We start from the raw sequence: 22,313 nt of genomic DNA, 5'->3' as shown, positions 1-22,313 counted from the left end.
ACTTTTAATTTGAGAAACCTGCATACTGCTTTTCACAGTGGTCATACCAATTTACATTCCTACCAACCGTGCACGAGGGTTCTCTTTTCCCTAGCCCGTTATTTCTTTTCCTTCTGATTCTAGCCATTCTGACTGGTGTGAAGTGTTATCTCATTGTGTGTGTGTGCTTTCCTTGATCTGCCATTTATTGCTTACAACAGCCCTAGAAGGTTCGAACTATTATTACCCCCATTTCACAGATGAAGAAACTGAGGTACAGACAGATTAAATCATTTTGCAAGGTCACACAGTTAATAAGAGGCATGGGGTGGGGTGAAGGGGCAGGGTTTAAACCCAGGCAGTCTGACTGTGGAGTATCTGCACTTAACCACTACTCTTTACTGCACATTTTTTTAAAAAATGGATTTTTAAAACACTTTTGTTAAAGAAATCGTCACAGGCTTACCTGCTTGATAATGCTGGATATTGTTCGAAAAATCACAGGGGCCTTAAGACAGGGAGTTTCAGAAATGCTAGATCGTCGAGCATGATGGGAAGTTCCTCCCCAGCCTCTCGGCAAGGCCACAGTTAAGCCAGGACTGGCAGAAAGCTTCCTGAGAACAGAATCCCACAACTTCTACTCATAGTTCATTCCAAAGTTTAACAGTCAGGAAATTCTTAAATTACAACTAACTCAGATCCTTTATGTTGTGGGCTAAGCCCCACTCCTTGGGCTGATAAACCCCAATATTTCCATTTCTCTGACTCATTCGCTCAACTATTAAAGTTATTAAGCGTGCCCAGCTGAATTATATACTGAACATGGGAGACAAAAAGCTCCTAGGTTCCAACAGGATCACTCAGGAGATTGGCCAGGTGAGAGGAGGGGGGATTTGTAGAGACAGGGTGAGGAGACAAGAGCCCTCATTGAGAGTTATGGGCACACAGAGAGCCCAGGCAGCACCACACAGCCCACTTGTGGGCTTAACCATACAATGCTGAAACATCCCAGCGCAGACTCATCCAGAGCAAACCCAGGGTGAATTCCAAGCAGAGATGCCTGGATAACCTGCGCTTTCCTTTCCCTGTGTCCTAAATCTGTCTACCACCACCATCTTGCCATTTTCTCTGTGTAAAAGCTTTTCATTTACTGAGCGCTGCAATTAAGTGGACTCTTTCTCTTCTGCAAACAAAATAACTTCAGTGGCTGAATTAGAAATGTCCCAATGTAATGCTGCTGAACAGCCAAGGCTGCGGACAACGTGACGCCCTTAGACTGGGACACACGAGAGATCTAGATCCTGCTCCTGGTGCCACTACGCCTTCAGCCTGCATTTACTGAGTACCTACGCACCGGGAAATGCCGCCGCAGTCCCGGCCCTCAGGGAACCTACAGTCCAGCCTGGGAGACGGTGGCACGCACCAGCCCTGTGGACTGCGGGCAGGTGTTACAAAGGCAGTTAAGCTCCCGATGTTAAGGAAGCGCCAAGGAGGCTTTCATCCACTGTTACCCTCGCACCTCCCTGAGCTCAAGATTCTGTTCACTAAAACTGGGATAATAATTCCTTCTTAAACTGTTGGATGGTGCTGTGGGGGCCTCAAAGGCCAAGGCTCCTAGAAAAGCATAAAGGGCAATTCAAAATAGGGACTGTTTGTTGATGAACGACGTAGTGGGGCTAACCCACGCACTGAAAGATGAGCTTGGTTCAGCGGCGCCATAGGCGGGCGTGCGCAGAGGGCTAGAACGGTGGCAACTCGCTGGTACCTGCTCCGGAAAACAACACACTCGACCTAATGGGGGTGGTCCGGAGCAAATTCCAAAGTTAGAACCTCGGAAAGCGACACCCTCAGTCACTCAGCACCCGCGGCCACGAGCGTCCCCCCCCGCGCCTCAGTCTCCAGGCACTGTGCACCGTCCCCACCCTGGAAACCCTAAGCCGAGGTCCTGACGGGCCGGACCGAGCCGCGGGCGCCCCCTGGCGGCCAGGCGCGGACTCTGGCCGCTCCGAGAGCGGGGGCGGGGCTAACGAACTAAGGGGGTTCTTCTCGCGTGAACTAATGGCGTCATCAAAGCGACAGGCCCGGAAGGAAGTAGCGTGTGGAGGGCGTCGCGGTTTCTACGGTTGCACGGGGGTTCGGACGAGTACGGAGCGCCTGGAGGGACAGCCTGGTACGCGGCCCCCGCCCCTTACTGTGCGCACTGGGCCTAGTTGCGGCTCCCGGCCGAAGCTCATCGGCGGTTCTCCCGGGCCCCAGCCCCAGCAACCTTTCTCCCTCCGGAGCGAGAAAGCAACCCTTTTCTGTTCTGTCCCTTCCCCGCGAGCCCCAGGGCGCTTGGGACGCGCGACCCTCTCTCGGAAGAGGGCAGGGAAGGGGCGCGAGTTGGGGGCGGGGAGGGGAGCATTTGCAGAAAGGACGCAGCTGCAGATCGGTAGCTGGAGTCCGCTACGGTAAAATAAGCGCCTCGCAGACGTCTGAGCCCGAGTTATGTTAGCCCCGGGAGGCAGAATCCACGCCCTGCGCGGGTGGGCCCAGGCACTCCTGGCTGTGAACTTTGCTGTCAGTTACCGTCGTTTTTCCAGATCCTTCAGTGTTCAGGAAATGAGTCTCCAGATGCCAGCTCTTTCTCGTCCTGGTGCTTCCCACCCTGGGGAACCCTCTTTCTCCTCTAACCATGGGCGTGGGCACCGGTGAGGTGCCAAGTGCCGGTCTTCCCACCCTGGGGAACTCTCTTTCTCCTCTAACCATGGGCGTGGGCACCGGTGAGGTGCAAAGTGCCAGTCAAGTGTATGGGAGGGTGTATTCAGAGCCCTCCCCCGTTTAGATCCAAAGGAACAACTGGGAAGGTGGACGAAAGGCCAGAGAATCCCACCATGTGAACTCTGCTCACATGCTGACTCTGTCTCTCCAGCATCTGAAAGGAGTAAATAATGGTTTCCTTTGAAATGGCAGGCAATTAGGACTGGGAGGCTCTGACCAGAATTACATAGCCACAACTGCCTGTCACTTGACATCCTCTGTAATTTGGGCAACATACTGCAGCTGCGTCTCTTCCCTTTTACTAGTATGAGTGACTCCAGTGACAGCACATTCGTGTTCACAGGAAGAGAAGGCTGTGTTCTGAACGCTGCCCAGTTGGCACTGGTTCTCTCTTGGGGCCCGGCTGTATCTGGAGCCACTGCCTCGGGGAGGTAGGGAATATGATCCCACAGCTAAGGAAGGAGTGGGAATGTTGCCTGAGAACAAGGATGAAGAGAGTTGTAGATCTAGCCTTGTGTTCGTAGTACAACAGGCTCGGCCTGAGCCACTTGTAGGGAGCTCAGCTTAGTGAGGTTCTCTCCCTGTCATAGCTTTTCTCCTGCATGTCGGACTACACACGTCTTCCTGCGTCTTTTTCCCTAGGATAAAGGTTCGCTGATGGCTCAGTTGGGAGCAGTTGTGGCTGTGGCTTCCAGTTTCTTTTGTGCATCTCTCTTCTCAGCCGTGCACAAGATAGAAGAGGGACATATTGGGGTGTATTACAGGTAAGGAAGAGACAGAAGCTTGCAACTCCCTGTTAAATGTCTCTTTCTCCTAGTCATTGTCTAGCAGATTCTGTTGATTATGTGTCCATTGAATAGAGGAGTCTTTTTATTTTTTTTTTAAAGATTTTATTTACTTATTTGACAGAGACACAGCGAGAGAGGGAGCACAAGCAGGGGGAGTGGGAGAGGGAGAAACAGGCTTCCCGCGGAGCAGGGAGCCCGATGCGGGACTCGATTCCAGGACCCTGAGATCATGACCTGAGCTGAAGGCAGATGCCCAATGACTGAGCCACCCAGGCGCCCCTAGAGGAGTCTTTTTAGATTGAGCTGTGGTGTCAGTGACCATGGAAGGGGACACACACACACACACACACACTCAATATAAATGTAAATATAAAATTTAATAGTCTTAAGTTGATGCCATGGGTGGTGAACAATAAATGTGTCTAGAGATTTAGAGACAAGCTCTAAAGGAAACCAGTGCTTGCAGATCATCTCTGAAACATTGTTTTGTCCTACATCCCTGCTGGGCATCTTGGCGCCACAAGGTTACCTCCAATGAGCACCAGTTCTTGATGGCAACTTGAGGAGCTAGCCTGCTCTGCTGATTGTACCCACTCTTGAAAATTAACATTTCAGGAAAAAAGAAGAATCCTGCAGATTGATCTATATCAATCAAGGCAAGCCCTAGAGTAGTGGTTCTTATAAGAAAGGAGCCCGTTGCATCACTGTTTATTTTATTGCTCTATTTTTTAAAAAAATAATGTATTTTTTCCTTCATAATGTAAAGCAAGGAAGCACTTATAAATCTCGGGTTGCTTTCCTTTCAGTAACTTCCATAACCAAGGTTTTTCTTTAAGTCTTTTACAAACTCCTCCTTATATGTGCCCAAGATGCTTATTGCTGGATTGCCAATAGCAAGTTCTAGAAGTCTCATTGGGCTCCACTCTCCCCTTTATTTCTCCCCACCTTCTGCTCATACGTCCCCAAAAAAGGCTTTTAATTTTGTTACCCTTTACATATAACTTGGCTCTAAAGGTAAAATACTACTGCCCAAAGAAGATACGTAAATGATTTTTAAAGCGTTCTCAAAATTATTATTTTGGTTGTTCATGCCCCTGGACTCCAACATTAGTGCAGTTAGTTGATAAATGTATTACTGGATTTAACTGCCCCCGTGGATTGCGCCAAACTCAACGGGTATGACAAAGTAAAACAGACTTCCTCTTCTGTTAAGGATTGCCAGGGATCCTGCTGTCTTCATTCCACTTAGCCCATGTGCCTGTTTTTCCTGCCGCAAAAGCATGAATAATGGCTTTATGTTTTACCATCAGGCTTCCTAGAATATTAGGGTTGAGCTGAGAGGAAGGGGTCTGTGGACAGGCTCGGGCACATGTCTCACTCTGTATGAAATGTTTATGGGGCCGTAGAGAAGGTCGGTGCAAATAGTATTGCTGCAGTTGTTATGCCTTGCTGAACTGCCTCTCTCTTTCTCCTCTACAGGGGCGGAGCCCTCCTGACTTCCACCAGCGGCCCAGGTTTCCACCTCATGCTTCCTTTCATCACATCATATAAGTCTGTGCAGGTAAACTGGGCTTGTGGGGCATGTTTGGGCCACTGCAGGTTTGGGGTGTTGGCAAACGCATAATTTGGAATTATTTCCCATTAGATGAGTATAATGTCTCTTCAAGGAATCATATATACATATGATGTATTAAATGTATATATAAAGAATGAGGCTCCATGAGCCACATACCCTAGAGCTTTATTTGATTGTTGAAAGAGTGGAATGGGGTCATTGCCTTGGCCCATTGGCCCCAGCTGGGAATTATTTCTTCACTTCAAGGTAGAGCCAGAGAAGAATCTGTTCCAAATGTACAGAAGGAAAAGTAGGGTGTGTGTGTCTGTGTTTTCAATCACAGGTTACCAAGATAAATGGAAATAAAACATGGTAGTTTTGCTGGTTCTTATTTGAACTTCATAGATGTGAACATAATTTGGGGGGTTGGGGGGGAGAGGAAAGTTGGACTTGGTGAAGGGAAATAACATCTAAAGGAGGAGTAGGATTAGTTATGACGGATAGAAAGCCTGGCTAAGATAGACTAGCTAGCCGTCTTTGAAGTATGTCCAGCCAAGAGGGATAAGATTTAGAGGATGACTTTTAAACTGACCCAGGAAGATATACTGGGACACCTCCTCAGCATTCTCCCATGTTTATTTCTTCTACCATTTCCTGTGTTTGATGGTTTTCTGAGTGCATTTGTGCCCAGGACCCTAGGAGTCTCACAGAATGCTGAGAAGGGGCAGGGCCAGGTTAAATACAGAATCCTCTTGTTTCAAGACTAGTAAAGGAAGACTGTAGAGGTAAGACAGGTCTTAAGACTCCTAATCCAGGGTCTTTTTTACTAAACCATTATTAGATTGTTCATATGGTGATTCACTTACAGTGAAGCTGGGGTAGGTACCTTTGTTCATCTAAGTCTCACACCCTCTGTAAATAAAGAGGATTAGGGGGAGTATTCATGTTTTGTTTTGTTTTGTTTTTGAGAGTTTATTTCTTTATTTACTTGACAGAGAGAGACACAGCAAGAGAGGAAACACAAGCAAGGGGAGTGGGAGAGGGAGAAGCAGGCTTCCCGCGGAGCAGGGAGCCCAATGCGGAGCTCGATCCCAGGACCCTGGGATCATGACCTGAGCTGAAGGCAGACACTTAATGACTGAGCCACCCAGGCGGAGTATTCATGTTTAACAAGGCCAAAGCTCAACCCAGATAACCTCAAGGACCGGGGGTTTGGGATTCCAAAACTAAGTTACTGTGCTTGTCACTGCCCATTTTACAGCATTTTATGTCTCCTCTATTTCTAGACCACACTGCAGACAGATGAGGTGAAGAACGTGCCTTGCGGGACTAGGTAAGGTACCCGGAGTGAAGCAGCTAAGCCTATGTCAGTGGAAGGGCTGTCTGGCTCCTAGAGACAGTGAAAGGAGAGGCATTCCTTCTCGGTGGTTTTACCAAGTTCCCTGCCTCCTTGCTCCCTCGGTTCTGATTTGACTAGGCCATGTGGTGCAGTAGGGAAAATCACAGAAGGTAGACAGCTTCAGGAGGGCCTTGAATGCTGTGCTAAGTGTGGGCTTTTTCTGTTACAAGTGAAGATCCACTAAAAGCTTTCAGCAGATAAATGACTTAGTAGAGGAAGGTAAGTTTAGCATAACTAGCTCTGGAGAATGTCATAAAGGTAGGAGGTGACCTCAGGGTCTGGAAATCCAAACAGAAGACCACTCTAGTGGTCTGGTGGAAAGGTAAAGAAGGTCTAAACTGGAATAGAATCACAGACCACCACCACGAGGAAATATGTGGGCAAATCCAGAATTAGGGCATCGCACGGGACAGCTGGCCTGATGGCATCACAAGGAGGAGCTTTGGGTTGAAAAGAAGACCTGAAAGACATAAACAAAGCCATGGTGAGCCTTAATTAGAACCTGGTTCAAAAATACCATCTATGAAAGACAGGGGAACTGGATTAGTCCGCTCGGGCGGCCATAGAGAATACAGCACACTGCGTCCAAGGAGCCAGCAGGGTTGGTTTCTGGTGAAGCCTCTTCCTCGATGGCAGATGGCGACTTTGCCGTGTCCTCATGTGGCCTTTCCTCAGTGCACGCAGGGAGAAGATCTCTGGTGTCTGCCTCTGTTCCTTTACCAAGCCCGTCAGGTTGGGGCCCCACCCCTATGACCTCATGGAGCCTTAATTACCACCTTATGGCCCTATCTCAATACAGTCACAAGGGGGTTTTAGAGTTTCAGCAAATGGATTTTTGGAAAGCACACCATTCAGTCCATAACAGGAACAACTGGGGAAATTGGAGTAAGGACTGGGTATTAGAGGCTGTTAAGGAATTATTGCTAATTTTCTTAGGTTTGGGAATGGAGCCAGACTACATAGAATGTCATTATTCCTCAGTGAGTGTTACTTACTAACGTGTTAAGGGAAAAAGAGTATCATGACTGCAACTTACTTTTGGAATGCTCAGCGTAAAAAAGCAGATCAATCTATAAGGTGAACTGTTAACAATTGCTAAATTTAGGTGTTTATGTATGGATGTTAGTTGTATTATTTCAGTGTTTCTGTGTGCTTAAAATTATTTATAATGAATATTTGTGGGGAAAGGAAAATGCTGAAACAAAGTGATGGTGAAGACAAAGTGAGAAACGGTGACCATAAAATCCCACTGTGGCCTTCTAAGTTCTGAGAATTCCTTGACTTTTCTTTTCCCTTCAGTGGACTGTTTTAATCAAAAGGCATTGCAGATTCAACAGATATGAACTATTCTTTTCTTCCTGACACCCAGAAGTTTCACTTTTCTCCTTATGGAGATATCTTGAGGAGGTGTGGTTTCTCGGGAGATTGTGTTCTTGCTCTAAGCTCTGAAGATTCCTGCTTGGAGATATCATGCCCTCTGGCCTCCCGTGAACTCCTCTGCTCCTTTTCTGCCAAGTCACACACCTGATGCCATCACCGAGAGACAGCACTATATTCCAGAGCAGACTGGTGACTTCTTTGTTCATTCTTCCCCCAACAGTGGTGGTGTGATGATCTACTTTGACCGAATTGAAGTGGTGAACTTCTTGGTCCCAAATGCAGGTACGTTTTTCCAGTTGACCTTCACCACCGGCTTACTTTGCCCAGCATGTCCCCCCATCCCCACTCCCACCCCAGGTCTGTCGCAGTACCTCAGGCTGGGAGAGCCGCTGTGTCTGAGAAAGGGAGTCCTGCCTTTTCTGACTCTGCAATCCCGCCTTCCCTCCCAGTGTATGACATCGTGAAGAACTACACTGCCGACTACGACAAGGCCCTCATCTTCAACAAGATCCATCACGAGCTGAACCAGTTCTGCAGTGTGCATACGCTTCAGGAGGTCTACATCGAGCTCTTTGGTAAGAAAGCCTCTGCTGGCTGTAGCATGCCTCAGCTGCTGTTTCGCCCACCGCCTACTGCTGAGCCACCGTGGGGGAGGATGGGTTCCCATGGACAGAAAGTGTCAAAGAACCCCGTGCCCGGGAACCGGTCCCACGTGAAATTTCTAGAAAATTTTGATGACAGTGGCAGAAGGTCGTGAAAGCAGGTGAGCCTTGGCCACAGGGATCACGGTGGACTAGGGGACTCCTGGCCCGAATCAGAGGACTGGAAGGCAGGGGCATTCCCACTGTCTCTAAAACAGCCTTCTGTAATGAAGACAGGGCCTATTCTAGAGGAAGAACCTTCGAGATTATCCAGCCCAACGGCCTCATTTCCAGAGAAGGGGACTCAGGCCCAAAGAGAAAGTTGCAGAGCTAGTTGGAAGCAGAGCTGAGGCTAGAACCTTCCTCTCCTGGCTCTGGCTTCAGAGTGCTTCTCAGCCCGCCACCCAGCATGAAGGGCCCCCGGGAAAGGTGAGGAGGACCTAGAAGTGGGACAAGGACTGTAGCTGCTTGAAGTTCTTAGTTTCTGTAAGCCTATACACGTAGAGATGAATAGGAAAACACTTAAAAGAATCCACGTCCTTAAGTACATATTTTTTGACCTTTTTAACCAGTCAAAGTAAACATAGCCTGACTTTAGCAGCAAGGGAAAGAAACAGTTCAGTAATTGTTCTAGCTCTTTTGTGGTTAAGTATTATGTTTAAGCTTGCTGCCAGAAGTTTTCTAGTGGTCAATGCTGAAAGTAAATGATAGTACAACTATTCTTGATACCAGGACTGGACAGTGTCTTTTCCCAGGAATCTTCATTAAAAAGGACCCTGAGAGAATGTGCCACGGAGTAGACAGGAGCGGGGAGGGACCCTGGTGCTGCCCGTGATCTCAGTCAGAGCCCGTTGCATGCTGTTTCTGATTGGGGAAATCATCAGAATCACTTTTAATTTCTCTGCAGTAGAAAATGAATCTAAATTCACTTTACAGGGTTTAGATGCAGTATGCTTTTAAGAAAAAGTCTGTAAATTTGGTATTGTTTGTTTTACCTCAAACTGAGAGCGTTTTATAAAATAGCATCACTTTTCTCTCTAGCCCTGGTTTTAGAACTTGTGCCACTAAAGGAACACTTGAAAGCATTTGAAACAACAAGAGACAAAGGACTCTAACTTCCATGAAGAGAAAATGAAAATATGAAATTGTTTTGCGTTAGAAAACTTCTTACTGTCAGGGCACCTGGAAGGCTCAGTCCATGGAGCATGCAGCTCTTGATCTCAGAGTCATGGGTGTTGGATGTTGAGATTACGAAAAAATAAAATCTTTAAAAAGACCAAAAAAAGGAAACTTCATATTGCCCAAGAGATAAACTTAATAGCTTAGTGAAGCTTATTGTACAGAGAAGCTGGGAAAATGTAATTGCTTTGAAATTTTCTTTTTTTTTAAGTTACGTCTTTTGAACAAACACTGTCTTGCGTAGAATCTATTTGTGTCTGTAAAGGAGGAATTCATGTCTCTAATCCCATTCCTAGAACGTGGGAGGTTTTCCCTAGTCTGTCCTCTTAGGACTCCCGGCCCTGACTTCCCGCATTACTGTGTAATTCTCATCACTGCTTACGCTAGTGCATACTCTCTGTCCATCTTATAAAAACATTTCATAGTTCTTGTTCAGCAGTTGACCTGCGGCAACCTCTTTGTGTAATGTAACCTAATCTGTACTTATCTGCATGACTATAATGTATAAACAGCTTATTACCAATATTACTTTGGTAATAAACCACCTGGCAAAATAATTCTTCCAGATTTTCCTAGAGAGTTATGAGCCCAGGACCACAGGTGTCTGCTTTAACTCAGATATAATTTGGTCTAATAAATGACTGTTTACTTTTAACTTAGGGAGGGCACAGAATATCTCGAAGTTTGGTTGGTATCCTGTTGAAGTTAGAAAATATGAAATGTGATGTTTATCTATGGCTGTCAAATTGTTAAACATATATCAGGTCTGAGGTGCTGCCTTTTGGGCCATTTCTCCCTCGTGCTGAGAGGCCTGTGAGAGTATATCCAGTGCGTGGAAATATTAAAATCCCTTGCTTACCGATATGACAGTAGAGGATAGTGCTGTTTTAAAGCATAAAACAGCCCTAAAAATTAAAGCAAGTAATTAAACAAGTGTATTATTTTGGCTCCTAAGTAGCTTGAACACATCACTGAACTTCCATGAGCCTCAGTCTGGTCCAGGCATCTGTTAAAGGCAGGGAGTTCCACTTGCTGTTCCTCAGAGGCCCCTGTTTTGGGCAACAGTGACCAAAAATGGCCACTTAAAGCGGGTGGCAGCTGACAGGGAGGTGATCCAGTTCAGATATCCCAGCCTGGTTCCGTGGAGTCTTCCCAGCGCCGTCCAGGATCTTCCCGAGGACCTCGAGGGCAGGGCGTCAGGAAGAGAAGGCCCCGGCCAGAGAGGGCAGCTGTGGGTGCTGCAGGACCCCAGCCAGAAGGAGGGGTCAGTCAGAGCTCCTCCTCCACTTGCCTATGAACCAACTCCCATGTGAATTCCAGACAGAGCAATCAGGGCCAAAGCAAACGACAGACGACTCGGGCTCATTTCCAGAACCGTAAATTTTCATTTTCCCTCCTATGTTCTTTGATGGAGTTCTTTTTTTTTTAAATTTTTTTTAAAGATTTTATTTATTTATTTGACAGAGACAGCGAAAGAGGGAACACAAGCAGGGGGAGTGGGAGAGGGAGAGGCAGGCTTCCCGTGGAGCAGGGAGCCCAATGCGGGGCTCAATCCCAGGACCCTGGGATCATGACCTGAGCCGAAGGCAGATGCTTAATGACTGAGCCACCCAGGCGCCCCTTTGATGGAGTTCTTAATGGAAATAGTCTTCCTTGGGGCCTTCATTGACGTCAGAGTCTGTTTTTCTTTTAGAAACTTCTAAAATGACTGGATTTCAATGGCTTGGCTCTCTTCGAACTACCTAGCATAGCCACTCCACCTTCCTTCCTCTTGAAAACAGGGTGCCTGCCTTCTCTTTAGCTGCTGTTGTCTAGGGGAAGGCTGCCGCCCAACTCAAGAAATATGCGAGAATTGTTTGTTCTTTTTCTTATTAAAGCTCAGTTTCCTTTCGGGCAAGGTTGCTATTTTCTACAGCCTCGGGTGATTTTATCTGGAGGCCACAGGAAAAGGATACTCTCACATCCAGCTTGCGTGGAGGGGCTACATAGGCATGTTGCTTTGAAAGATGTGCCAGGGGATCTTCGGATTTCTGGGCTCTGATAAGCACTCTGCCTTGGAAAGCCCTTTGGCCTGTCAGGTGCATTCTTGAGTGGTGTTTTAGTTTGTCCTCTACCCGCCTGCTTTCCTCCACCCTGCCTACAAAGTGTAACAACAACTTTTTCTGTCTTTCTTGATTCCAGATCAGATTGATGAAAACCTCAAGCTGGCTTTACAACAGGACCTGACCTCCATGGCCCCCGGGCTTGTCATCCAAGTAAGCATTGCCGCAGTGGGAACACCCTCTGCTGAAGGGGCAGCCCCCCTTCCAAGGGATGTCCTTTTTGTGCAGGAAGATGAAGAGCCAGTGGGAGCTGCTTCCGTCCCTCACCACCCTCACCTCCCATCACGTGCTATTTTTATCCTCCAGGCTGTGCGGGTGACCAAGCCCAATATACCTGAGGCGATCCGCAGAAACTACGAGTTGATGTGAGTATTCCCTCTGCCCAAGCTATATCCACCACTCTCTCCCACCCCACCCCCCACCTCATCCCATCCCAGAGTTAACCGAAGCCATGCCAGACGCTCATTGCCCTTCTTGAGCGTTCGTTACAGCCCATCGCTCTGTAAGATGGAGCGGGTGTGTCAGGAGAACCACCTGGGCTCTGGAACTGTGATGGAGAGCCACAGGAGAAGCTCTTTCAGGCAGTGATGCTTTGAAAAGGGCCAGGGGGTATTGTTTGTGCTTCATGGCTCATACCAAAGAAGATGGGAGTGAAAGGTGCTTAAGTGGGCTGGCAGGTGCATTTTACCAAAGTAAATTATGCTTTATTTCCCACAAGTGAGTTATTTTGGAGGAGAAAGAGAGCCATGTTACCATCTGCAACAGATCTGCTTTTACTTGGGACATTGAACAGCCTTCCAGGAGAGAGGAAGAACTCACAGTTTGCCTCTCAGCAGAAGCCTGGCTTCTCCAGGGGACAGTGAAGTTCCTCAGAAGCTTTTTCCATGGCGGCCCCACAGCTGCGTACCTTTTTTCCCTTCAGGGAAAGCGAGAAGACGAAGCTTCTCATTGCAGCCCAGAAACAGAAGGTGGTGGAGAAGGAAGCTGAGACGGAGCGGAAGAAGGCCCTCATCGGTCTGAATGTGGTTCTGTGATCACCTTACAGGGTGGAGGGGGCTGAAGAGGGTGGCGGGCAGCCGCGAGGTCGCCTCAGGCACAGCTAGATCACAGTCTTCCAAACCCTTGCCAGGCGCAGGAGGGGTATTCATACTCCCCGAAGCAAAGCCGAAGTTGTCAGATCATGGCCAGGGGCAGTGAGCTTTGAGTCTCCCCTTATCTCTGAAATGAAACTTTTCTGTTAATTCTTAATAGGAAATAATATTGGCTAATACCTATTGAGCAGATATCATGAGTCATGTACTTTTCTAAGCACTTATATGTGAATTACCTCACTCCTCACAACCACAAGCTGAAATATAGGTACTATCGTTAACCTCATTTTCCTGAACTGAAGACCAGAGGGGTTAAATAACATGCCCAGGGTCATATGGCAAGTAAGTGGTGGAAACGGGGTTCAACCCCAGGGACTCTGTCCAGAACCTGGTTCATAACTGCTATACCAGATTATCAACCACTACTATCTGCTTCCCAAAGTGAAGTGGCAGGAAGAAACTGTTTGGACAGTATCTCGTTCCTTAGACTATCCCTCCGGGAGAAATACCCTTGTGACTTAGGGGAAAGGTTAGGGCTTGCTCCTTGCTTTCGTCGGAGGGCCCAGGTCTCTCCATTTACTGTCTTATGCTGAGGTCGTGGTACTGCACTCACTGGTGCGGTCCATGTGCGCCCACGTGTGCCCGTCGCAGGCCTCTCCCTCTGAGCTAACCCACCGGCCCACATCAGGGACTCAGGAAAGGTCAAACAGTCTGGCTTTTGAAATACCAGCGCTCTGAGCCTTTTCTCAACTTCATTTCTGTAGAGGCAGAAAAAGTGGCTCAGGTCGCAGAAATCACCTATGGGCAGAAGGTGATGGAGAAGGAGACGGAGAAGAAGATTTCAGAAATTGAAGGTGAGCACAGGTGAAGTGATTGTCCAAGGTTTCTTCAGGCCCCACCTTGTGGCAAGGGGGTGGGAGAGTCATTTCCTTCGCTCCTTCATCTTTGTTCCAAGAGGTGATGATTTCTTTGGAAAATCACTTCTTCTCTGTGCTTTTGAGTCGAGTTTGGAGGAGATATGAGGCCAGGCTGCCGTCAGTTTTCCACTTCAGAGAACATTCGCTCACTCAACAGATGTCCACCAAGTGTGGCTAGGTGCGCTTGTGTGAGGCCTAAGGGAAAAGGAAATCATTTAAGTCCCTGCTGTCTCAGAGCCTTAAAAGTGAGCGAAGGGGTGAGGCCAGAACAGCACCTCCCCCCTTTGCCTTCCCTGGCCCCCTGCACGTCAGCGAACACCACAGCTGTGGCCTCTAAGTCTGCTCTCGGCACCCCCTGTCATGGATACCAAGACACCTTTTCAGCACCAACAACCCTGGAGCTGGAGAAAGAGTGCTTTCTTTGCTGGCTTTTCTGAACATGATTCACCTTCAGTTCCCTGCCCCTAAGCCCTCAGCTCGTTCCCACCGCCTACCCTTTCCTTCATGTGGTGCCTTAAATCAAGCAAATTCTAAGACAAAAATGCGACCTCGAGGCCCAGCTTCAAAGCGCTGTGTCCCCTTGTACTCACTATGGTATGGGGCCTGTCAGGCTTTGCGGGGGCCCGGTGAGGAGCCAACTAGGATTTTACAGATCAGTGGCTCCTCATTAGGGAGCTCTTAGCAAAACAAGACATTTTTATTTCTTATAAAAACATGTCATCAGGTGCTAAGGCTGCTTGAGTGGGCCGCAGGCAGCCAGCACGCCAGCCAGACTGCACATTCCTTCTGCCCCGCGTCGTGCTGAGGGTGTGCAGGAAGAACCCCCCCACACACAGACTGGCCGTCCTTCCCAGGCTTCTGGCTACAAATATTACTCACAGGAGGCTGGCCTCATTCCCAAGGCAAGGGAGTAAGCAGCAAAAATTTTGCATCAGGGGGCGCCTGGGTGGCTCCGTCAGTTAAGCGTCTGCCTTCAGCTCAGGTCATGATCGCAGAGTCCTGGGATCGAGCCCCGCATCGGGCTCCCTGCTCAGTGGGAAGCCTGCTTCTCCCTCTCCCACTCCCCCTGCTTGTGTTTCCTCTCTCACTGTGTCTCTTTCTGTCAAATAAATAAATAAAATCTTAAAAAAAAGTTTTGCATCAGCTTGACAGAAAGCTCGTCTCAGCGGATTAAGGAAGTTGTGCACAGTGGAAGTTGAAATAGGTCTTCATCCAAACAGGTGTTAGCCTGGACCAGGGCATGTAGTTGCCTTAGGTAGAGTTATGTCGGCGTCCCCACTGTGAAAGAGTACCTTTTTGAAATGATTGATGGAAATAAAAAGGGAAATGAAGTTGGAGAGGGACCGAGCTGTTTTATGTTCGTGGCATTGGGTTTTAGGCGGAGCCACCTCCGGCTGTATTCACAGCCCTCCCTGGGCTCCTGGCGCCATGGCTGTGCAGCACAGGAGGGATGGGGTGGGGACCTCTGAAGCTGGACGTGGGGACAGGGCCCACGCGGCTTCCCAGCCGTGGATCGGCAAGAGGGGTAAGTGCGGGGAACCAGGAACTGTCTCCTGGACAGCGCTCTTCTCGAGCCTACTGTCAGAGATGTTGCTGGGCACAGCCGCAGACGTGCTCCTTGTTAGTCCCCACCACAGGGAGATGCCGCCCGAGCACCTCTTTGTCATGGTTCATTTTCACCATGATTTGTGAAATAGGGGAAATGCCTCCTTCCACATTTTGCAGAAGAGGAAACCAAAGCACAGCGGAAAAAGAGCAGTCTCCCCGAGGTCGCAGAGGCGGGGGGGGGAAGGGGTCCAGGGCCCAGTGTTCTGGTGGCTTCGGTACCGCGTTCACTGCCTTCTTGCCCCCAGATGCTGCGTTTCTGGCCCGGGAGAAGGCAAAGGCTGATGCGGAGTGCTACACCGCTATGAAGCTCGCCGAAGCCAACAAGGTAAAGCCCGGGGCCGCCTGGGGAAGAGGTGTATCTGGCTTTGGGCTAATGTTTGAGAGTTCCCGGTGTCGGATGGCCACCACCACCCAAGTCCCTCCCGGCCAGAAGGGGTGGCCGCTGTGCCATGGGGGACAGGTGCTGCCCTTCCCCTTAGCCGAGCCTCGGCAGAAGTTTAATCGTGTGAAACACGGAAACTCCTAAAACTTGCAGCTCTGACCTCGCACATCCATTAGTACCCTGTCACTAATAGAACAGTGAGGCCAGGAAGAGTCGAGAGGGCACACTGCTTTGACAGAGACCCTCTCCTTGTGAAAAGTGAAGGATGCCACCCAGAGTCTTCTTGACCCTGGCTCCACCTAGTCTGCTCTCGTTTGTTTCTCACAGCTGAAGCTGACGCCTGAGTATCTGCAGCTGATGAAGTACAAAGCCATTGCTTCCAACAGCAAGATTTACTTTGGCAAAGACATCCCGAACATGTTCGTGGACTCTGCAGGCAATCTGGGCAAGCAGTTCGAGGGGCTAGCTGACAAGCTGAGTTTCGATGATGAGCCCTTGGACTTAGACCCTGAGGAGAATTGAAAGTTTTTTGTATACAACCTCGGATGACACTTAAAAGAGATCTTTATTTTTGAATGATGAACCGGGATGCTCCTCCCTCCCACACTACCTGCTTTGACTCTCTTCCACATTCTGTGGTGAAAAAAGAAGAAATGGATTTAAATCTATTCCCCTTCCTGGGAAGGGAGGGCAGGGATTGCTGATTTGGGGTCTTATTCAGGTAAGCAGTTTAGATGACTTCTGTTAAGATGGGCAAACCATGGGTTTGACCTTTGACCTCCAGACACTAATTTTAGCCCTTTGAAGCTGGCTTAAGTAGGGATTCAATCATTACAGAGTGGGAGAAATAGAGGGTGTTGTCTCCAGGTGATTTGCTTTCCCCGATTTGGGAAAACGCGGTTCAATTTTCTCCCCTCTGCCTCCAAGGCGGGAGATGCCTGTGGGTGAGGCTCAGCAACTGAGCAGCTGTGTGCTTGTGAGTCTGCCCGCAGAGCTGCGGGGGAACAGCTGCAGAGAACGTTTGGCTTTGCTGGTATTTTTGTCGGCATATGTGAGTCATTTTAGAGGCACGCTTTCTCGAGCCCTCACAAGGAAGGACTGGTGCTAGGTTTTGCAAGCTCTTCTCTCCTACCCTCTTTGCCCCAGGGCTTAAAGAGCGGTCGTTTCTGACTACATTCCAGAGTCAGGGTTTGGGCACCACCCCACAATTCTTTTTAAAACTTTTCACCTGTTCTGTGATTTGTTTTTGGTTTTTTTTCCTCTCTCAAATCTGTTCATTGATACCACTCAGCATTAGGAAGATAGGAACAAACAACCCTAGTGTCTTACTAGCTGCTGAAGGGGGATTGTTCCGTCTCTCAGCCACCATGGTACCTGCTTGGCAAACGACGTATGTTCTCACTGTGGAGGTTCTGTGTTGAAGAGCTCTTCCAGGGGCTGAGGTCACCTGAAGTATCTCCTAGTCTTAAGCTTATAGCTTGTGCTGGCAGTCTGACAGAGTGATAAAAGGGGAGCCACTAAGTAGCACATGTTTTGAAATCTAGGGCGCCGACAGCCACACAGGGGTCAGACTGAATGCTCTATCTCCGGAGACAGCTGTGGGGTCCATGTCAAGAGTTCATGCCCAGGTCCCTGGATTGGAAGGGCTGCATCAAAATGTTCAAATGTTTTGGGTTTGGGTTTTTTGGGTTGTTTTCTTTTTTTCCATTTCTAATTAGGAAAATTTTGTGTCATTCTGGGAGATTTGGGATGGAGGAGAACAAACATGAAAGATTTTCTTATATCCTGAAATTGGAGTTGGGGGGGTGGTATCCAGCTTATGTAGGCCGTGAGTTGTGTACTAAATTGTTAGCTTATCTCCATCTAACTTGCAGGCATGTCGGTATTCTCCATGACAAACTCTGGCTTAGGATCTGGCTTTGTTCTTAGCTGCCCTCCCCACCACCACCACCAAAGAAACTACCACTGTACCCCTTTTCCCTCAGTGATACTATGAATGATACTTTCTGGCACAGATCCCCACCTCATTTTTGGTCCCATGCCCAGACTTCTGCTTTATTGAATGGCCCAGAATTCGGGCCAGCTTGCTCCCAAGTAGCACCAGGCTTGTCTTGAGAGTTTGGGGAGCATTCAGCACGCTTAGGTAGAAACAACATGTTAACTCCTCTTAATTCAAATGTTGCCCTTCCCTGTTCTAATTTCTGGGACTTAGAATTCTCAAACCACTGGTCCTGGTCACACTTTGTGCAAGCAGCCAACTGTTCGTGGGAATGATGGATTTTAATGTGCTCAGAAGTGCTTGCAAAAGACAGTCTCCCAAGGCCAACATAGGGTATCCATTATTAAGATATACTCACCCTCCTCCCATTTCAATGCCATTAATCACTTGTTAGGAGCAACATGACACATGACCTCCAGCTTCCCCAATTTACATATTTGTCTGCTCCCTCTACTCTGAGATTTGCTGCCTAGGCCTCAGAAAACACTACTTCAATAGAATAAAAAGCAAGAATATCTCCACCTCTGAATAGCACGTTTGCTCAGGTTCCTCACTTGAAAGCCCAATACTAACAAACTGTGACAGCTTGTCCCTTGCACTAGATATACTTTAACCACAAAAGAGCCTCAATAAAGTAAAATCCTGCTGCCCCTGCCTCCCTCAATGCTAATGTTGCTTCCTCTTTGAACAAAAAATATCAGTGTCGTAGTGCCCCTCAGTTTAAATTCAGTGGTTATCTGCACCTGCCTGAAGAGTAAAATCATGGAAGTCAGCAGTTTCCTCAGCATGGGATGACTAACCAATCTGTGCGACTCTGTGTCTTCAACACTCACTAGAAAATCTGATCTTAAAACATTTGAATTCTAAATGTGTAAAATGTGACAGCCTACACTTTTGTAGGCAGTAAAGTCATGGCTGCTATTTGTAAATGGAACTTCTATCAAAATAAGTAACTGTTTATAAAATTCAGTTTTTTTGTAGGATTTTTCCAAGGAAAAGTCACCTTGGTTGAATGTTTCTCATTAAACTTTACAGAAGTGGTTCATATTCAGTACTGTTTTTAATCACTTTTTTAAATATAAGGACAGAATATTTGCAAGGAAGCCAAAGTTTGTTAATAATTTTTATAAGACTAATATAAAATAAATTTGAAGGGATCTGTGGTCATATTAACTTGAAGGAGGAAAAAAAGATAATTGAAAGAATTTTGGCAATATATTGATCAAAAAAAAAGTTGTTTTCTAAATGATCTGTTGTGATTTCTATGGGTCTATGTATCTTTCTGCACTGATGACTTTGCCATTTACAGAGAGTAAGTAGTGAAAGTAAGATCGTCGTCTTTACTGACTTACCAATTTAAGTTTGATTGAAGATAAACCTCAGTCCTCAGTTGAGAATAAACCTGTGTGTCGGCTAGTGACTGCTGTGTGTCTCAACTTAACGGGCTACTTCATTAGTTCTACTCAGTAGGGTTCGAGCCACTGTTTCTATTGCTTCCTTAGAAAAGAAGTAATAGCCAATCAGTTTGTGTGTGGATTTCCATTTCTTTTTATTTCTGCTTTTGTGTAAGCTGGTGATTGAATAGTCAAAACTAATTCTACTTTCAAAGAGCCCCAACAGTTTAATGACCCCCTTTGTAAACAAGAAATGATTCTTGTTATATTAATCACTCTATAAATAATATGCTGGAGTAATCACCTTGGGTTGATAGCTGGAGAAATTGTTTTAGACCACACTAAAGCTGTGAATTTATATCTCAGTTTTATTTTCAGTCTTGCTAAATAAAATCATTCTTCTTTGTATTTTTTTTAAAGTGAAATTTAGCAATAGCTAATATTAGGATAGGTGATATAAAGAAATAAAACGTCCCTCCCTAGTGAGTGGAGTGCAAGATCACCCTAAAAATATATTCAGATGACTATCCCCATTATCAGTGTAGAAACAAATAATTTGTAAACATGGCATGATTCTTGGTAGGTGCTATGGAAATTGATCATTTTAAAGAATCCATTCACTGCTGCAATTCTGGCCCAAAAGGTAGAGATACTTTCAGTTGACTCAAAACTCATTTTGATATCAATTCAGTGAGAAAGTCCCAGTCTCTACTCTGGAAAGCTGCCCAGCCTAAAGCTGCCAAATAAAATACACAATGCTTGTTTCAATTTGAATTTCGTTTAAACAACTAATAACTTTTAGTATAAGTATGTCTCAAATACTGCAGGAGACATACTAAAGAATTATTTGTTATTTATATGACACACACATTTAACAGAATATCCTGTATTTTTATTTGCCAAACGTGGCAACCCAAGCCCAGGCTTCCTCGGGTTTTTTAACGGTGCTCTCAAACTTTCTCTATTGGTCTGAGATACCCTACACAAATAACATGAACTTACAATTGAATAGGTAAGTTAAGAACGTAGTCCCTGCGGTTAGACTGCCATGATTCAGATCCCTGCTCCACCACTTCCTATATATACGGTCTTAAATAAATTCTTTAACCTCTCTGAACTTCAGTTTCTTCATCTATAAAATGGGTTGAGTGGATTAAATGAAATCCTGCATGTGAAGGGGTTAGCACTGGGCCTGCCGTGTATAACGTTTTCAGTCATCTCGGAAAACAGGCTAGAAAGCACACACCTATTAAGTGGGTACCACTAAGTGGAAAATCAAAGAAATGTGATAACACAGAATAAGATCATAGCACAGAGAGGAAAAAGGGAACAATATTGGAATGCAGCAAACGGTATTGAGAATACGTACATCTACAGAAATGTCATATGTACAAAATAAGCGGGTTTGGCCCTCTTGAGAGGAATTCCCAGTTCAGGGCTCCAGTTTGGAAAAAAAGATTTTTAAGAGGAGGCTAGCAAAACAAAATGTTAAAACCAAAATTTAAAAAGTAAAAAAATAAAGCCAGGGGTGCCTGGGTGGCTCAGTTGGTTAAGTGTCTGCCTTCGGCTCAGGTCATGATCCCGGAGTCCTGGGATCGGGATTGGGATCAAGTCCTGGGATCGAGCCCCTATTGGGCCCAGCTCCCTGCTCAGCAGAGATTCTGCTTCTCCCTCTCCCTCTGCTCCCCAGCCCCCTGCTCGTGTGTGCTCTTGCTCGCTCCCGCTCTTGCTCTCGCTCTCACTCTCTCTCAAATAAACTCTTATAAAAAAATTAAAAATAAAGCCCATGGGTTGACCCCATAAAAGGCAGAAGGGGAATTTAACGATTTCACTTTATAAAAGTTGCATAAGGGTTGGCTAGGTATTCTCTAGCTCCTCTGAGACCAATGAAGAGGAAGTTAGCTTGCAGAATATTTTAGAAGATTTCACTTAAGATTGGCTAAAATTTGAAATCAGGAGAAGCAGTTGCGTGCAAATAGAAAATAAATCCAGGGATTAATATAAATAACGTTTTCTTCTCAGATGGTCTTCAGAAATTGGGGAGAGTCTATGCTGTTTGGGATGGTTTAAATGTCATTCTATATGAAAGATCAAATGATCTCTAAAGGTCCTCCCCAGGTCTGTGGTTCTAGAATCTATATTCACATTTCAAAAGCCAAATGTGACCGTATGTGTGCTGAGGGATTGTTGCAGTGGCTTCTCCACCTCAATTCATTTAAACTGGGACATGGGCATTATTTCTCCATTTCTCTTTAGAGCCAAGTAACCAGGCAACTGTAATTTTCTATTATTTTATCTTTTTTTTATCCCCCAAAAGAATCACAGTAAGCCCAGAAGGAAACAGTTTTAAAATCCATGAATGTTTTTCTCATAATTAAGGGCCTCAGACGACAGAGGTGAATGTTTTAAATGCTTGATGGCATTTATGGTGAATAAGTATACTACATTTTTATAAAATTATTTATAAAATCTGTTCCTCTGGGTATTTGGCTTTTTAATCTTTCTCTCTTCCTCTTTGTCCTTGTAAACTGTTGGAGCAATTTGAAGACAGTTACAGGTGATGACGTGATTGTGGACCTCCATTTTTCAAGGATTAGGGAAGAATGAAGTGTTAAATTAGATGGTTGATGTCTGAGGAAGTGGAAGAGAAGAAACTAAAAAAGAAAATAAGGAAAAAAAGTGGAATAAAATTCATTCAAAAGCATAGCTGAGAAGTAAAGACATTGGAAAATGTGAAATGATGAGACTGGGGTCACTTTGATCTTTACTTCGATTTTCATAAGGTTATAGAATGTTAGAGGTGAAAAGCATCTTAGAAATGAATCCACAGTAAAGTCTGTCTTACTCATCCTGGTCTACCCCCAAGTTATCATTACAGAGAAATGCCCCTATATATGTTGACTGAATAGATAAGCAGGGTGGAGAAACTAACATTTATTGAACATTTGCACTTGCTATGGGGGAGCACTCTGCTAAGTGTCTTACACATGTTATCTTGATCCCCACTGCACCTCTGAAGGAGATATTGACTCCATTTTATAAATGAAAAATTGAGAACTTCAGTAACTTATCCAAGATCACAGTTTAGTGAGGAAACCAAGATTCAATGTGTGGCAGTCCTATGCCACCACTACCCAAT

The 22,313-nt window shown here is 46.3% G+C and overlaps 2 protein-coding genes across 5 annotated transcripts in view; both read left to right on the top strand.

The window, feature by feature from the left end:
• The first annotated feature begins 2,039 nt into the window (after positions 1 to 2,039).
• Positions 2,040 to 22,313, top strand: part of ERLIN2 (ER lipid raft associated 2) — a 22,255-nt gene continuing 1,981 nt past the window's right edge. The window contains exons 1-13 of one of the 4 annotated variants that reach the window (XM_078069610.1): positions 2,160 to 2,429; positions 3,083 to 3,170; positions 3,382 to 3,503; positions 5,007 to 5,088; positions 6,369 to 6,415; positions 8,082 to 8,143; positions 8,311 to 8,436; positions 11,863 to 11,936; positions 12,090 to 12,148; positions 12,706 to 12,797; positions 13,639 to 13,728; positions 15,645 to 15,724; positions 16,109 to 19,582. In XM_078069610.1, the coding sequence (XP_077925736.1) occupies positions 3,397 to 3,503; positions 5,007 to 5,088; positions 6,369 to 6,415; positions 8,082 to 8,143; positions 8,311 to 8,436; positions 11,863 to 11,936; positions 12,090 to 12,148; positions 12,706 to 12,797; positions 13,639 to 13,728; positions 15,645 to 15,724; positions 16,109 to 16,303 (1,014 nt within the window). In that variant the 5' untranslated portion in view covers positions 2,160 to 2,429; positions 3,083 to 3,170; positions 3,382 to 3,396 and the 3' untranslated portion in view covers positions 16,304 to 19,582. The other 3 variants (XR_013446634.1, XM_036109946.2, XM_036109947.2) reach the window with 3 other exon arrangements.
• The window catches only part of PLPBP (pyridoxal phosphate binding protein), a 26,729-nt gene continuing 20,859 nt past the window's right edge, over positions 16,444 to 22,313 (top strand). The window contains exon 1 of the mRNA XM_078069611.1: positions 16,444 to 16,502. The gene's annotated coding sequence lies outside the window, so the exon portion shown is untranslated. The remainder of the gene's footprint in view (positions 16,503 to 22,313) is intronic.

Source organism: Halichoerus grypus, chromosome 3 (assembly GCF_964656455.1).
Source record: "Halichoerus grypus chromosome 3, mHalGry1.hap1.1, whole genome shotgun sequence".
Lineage (NCBI taxonomy): Eukaryota > Metazoa > Chordata > Mammalia > Carnivora > Phocidae > Halichoerus > Halichoerus grypus.
This window is presented reverse-complemented; position numbering and strand designations above follow the sequence as displayed.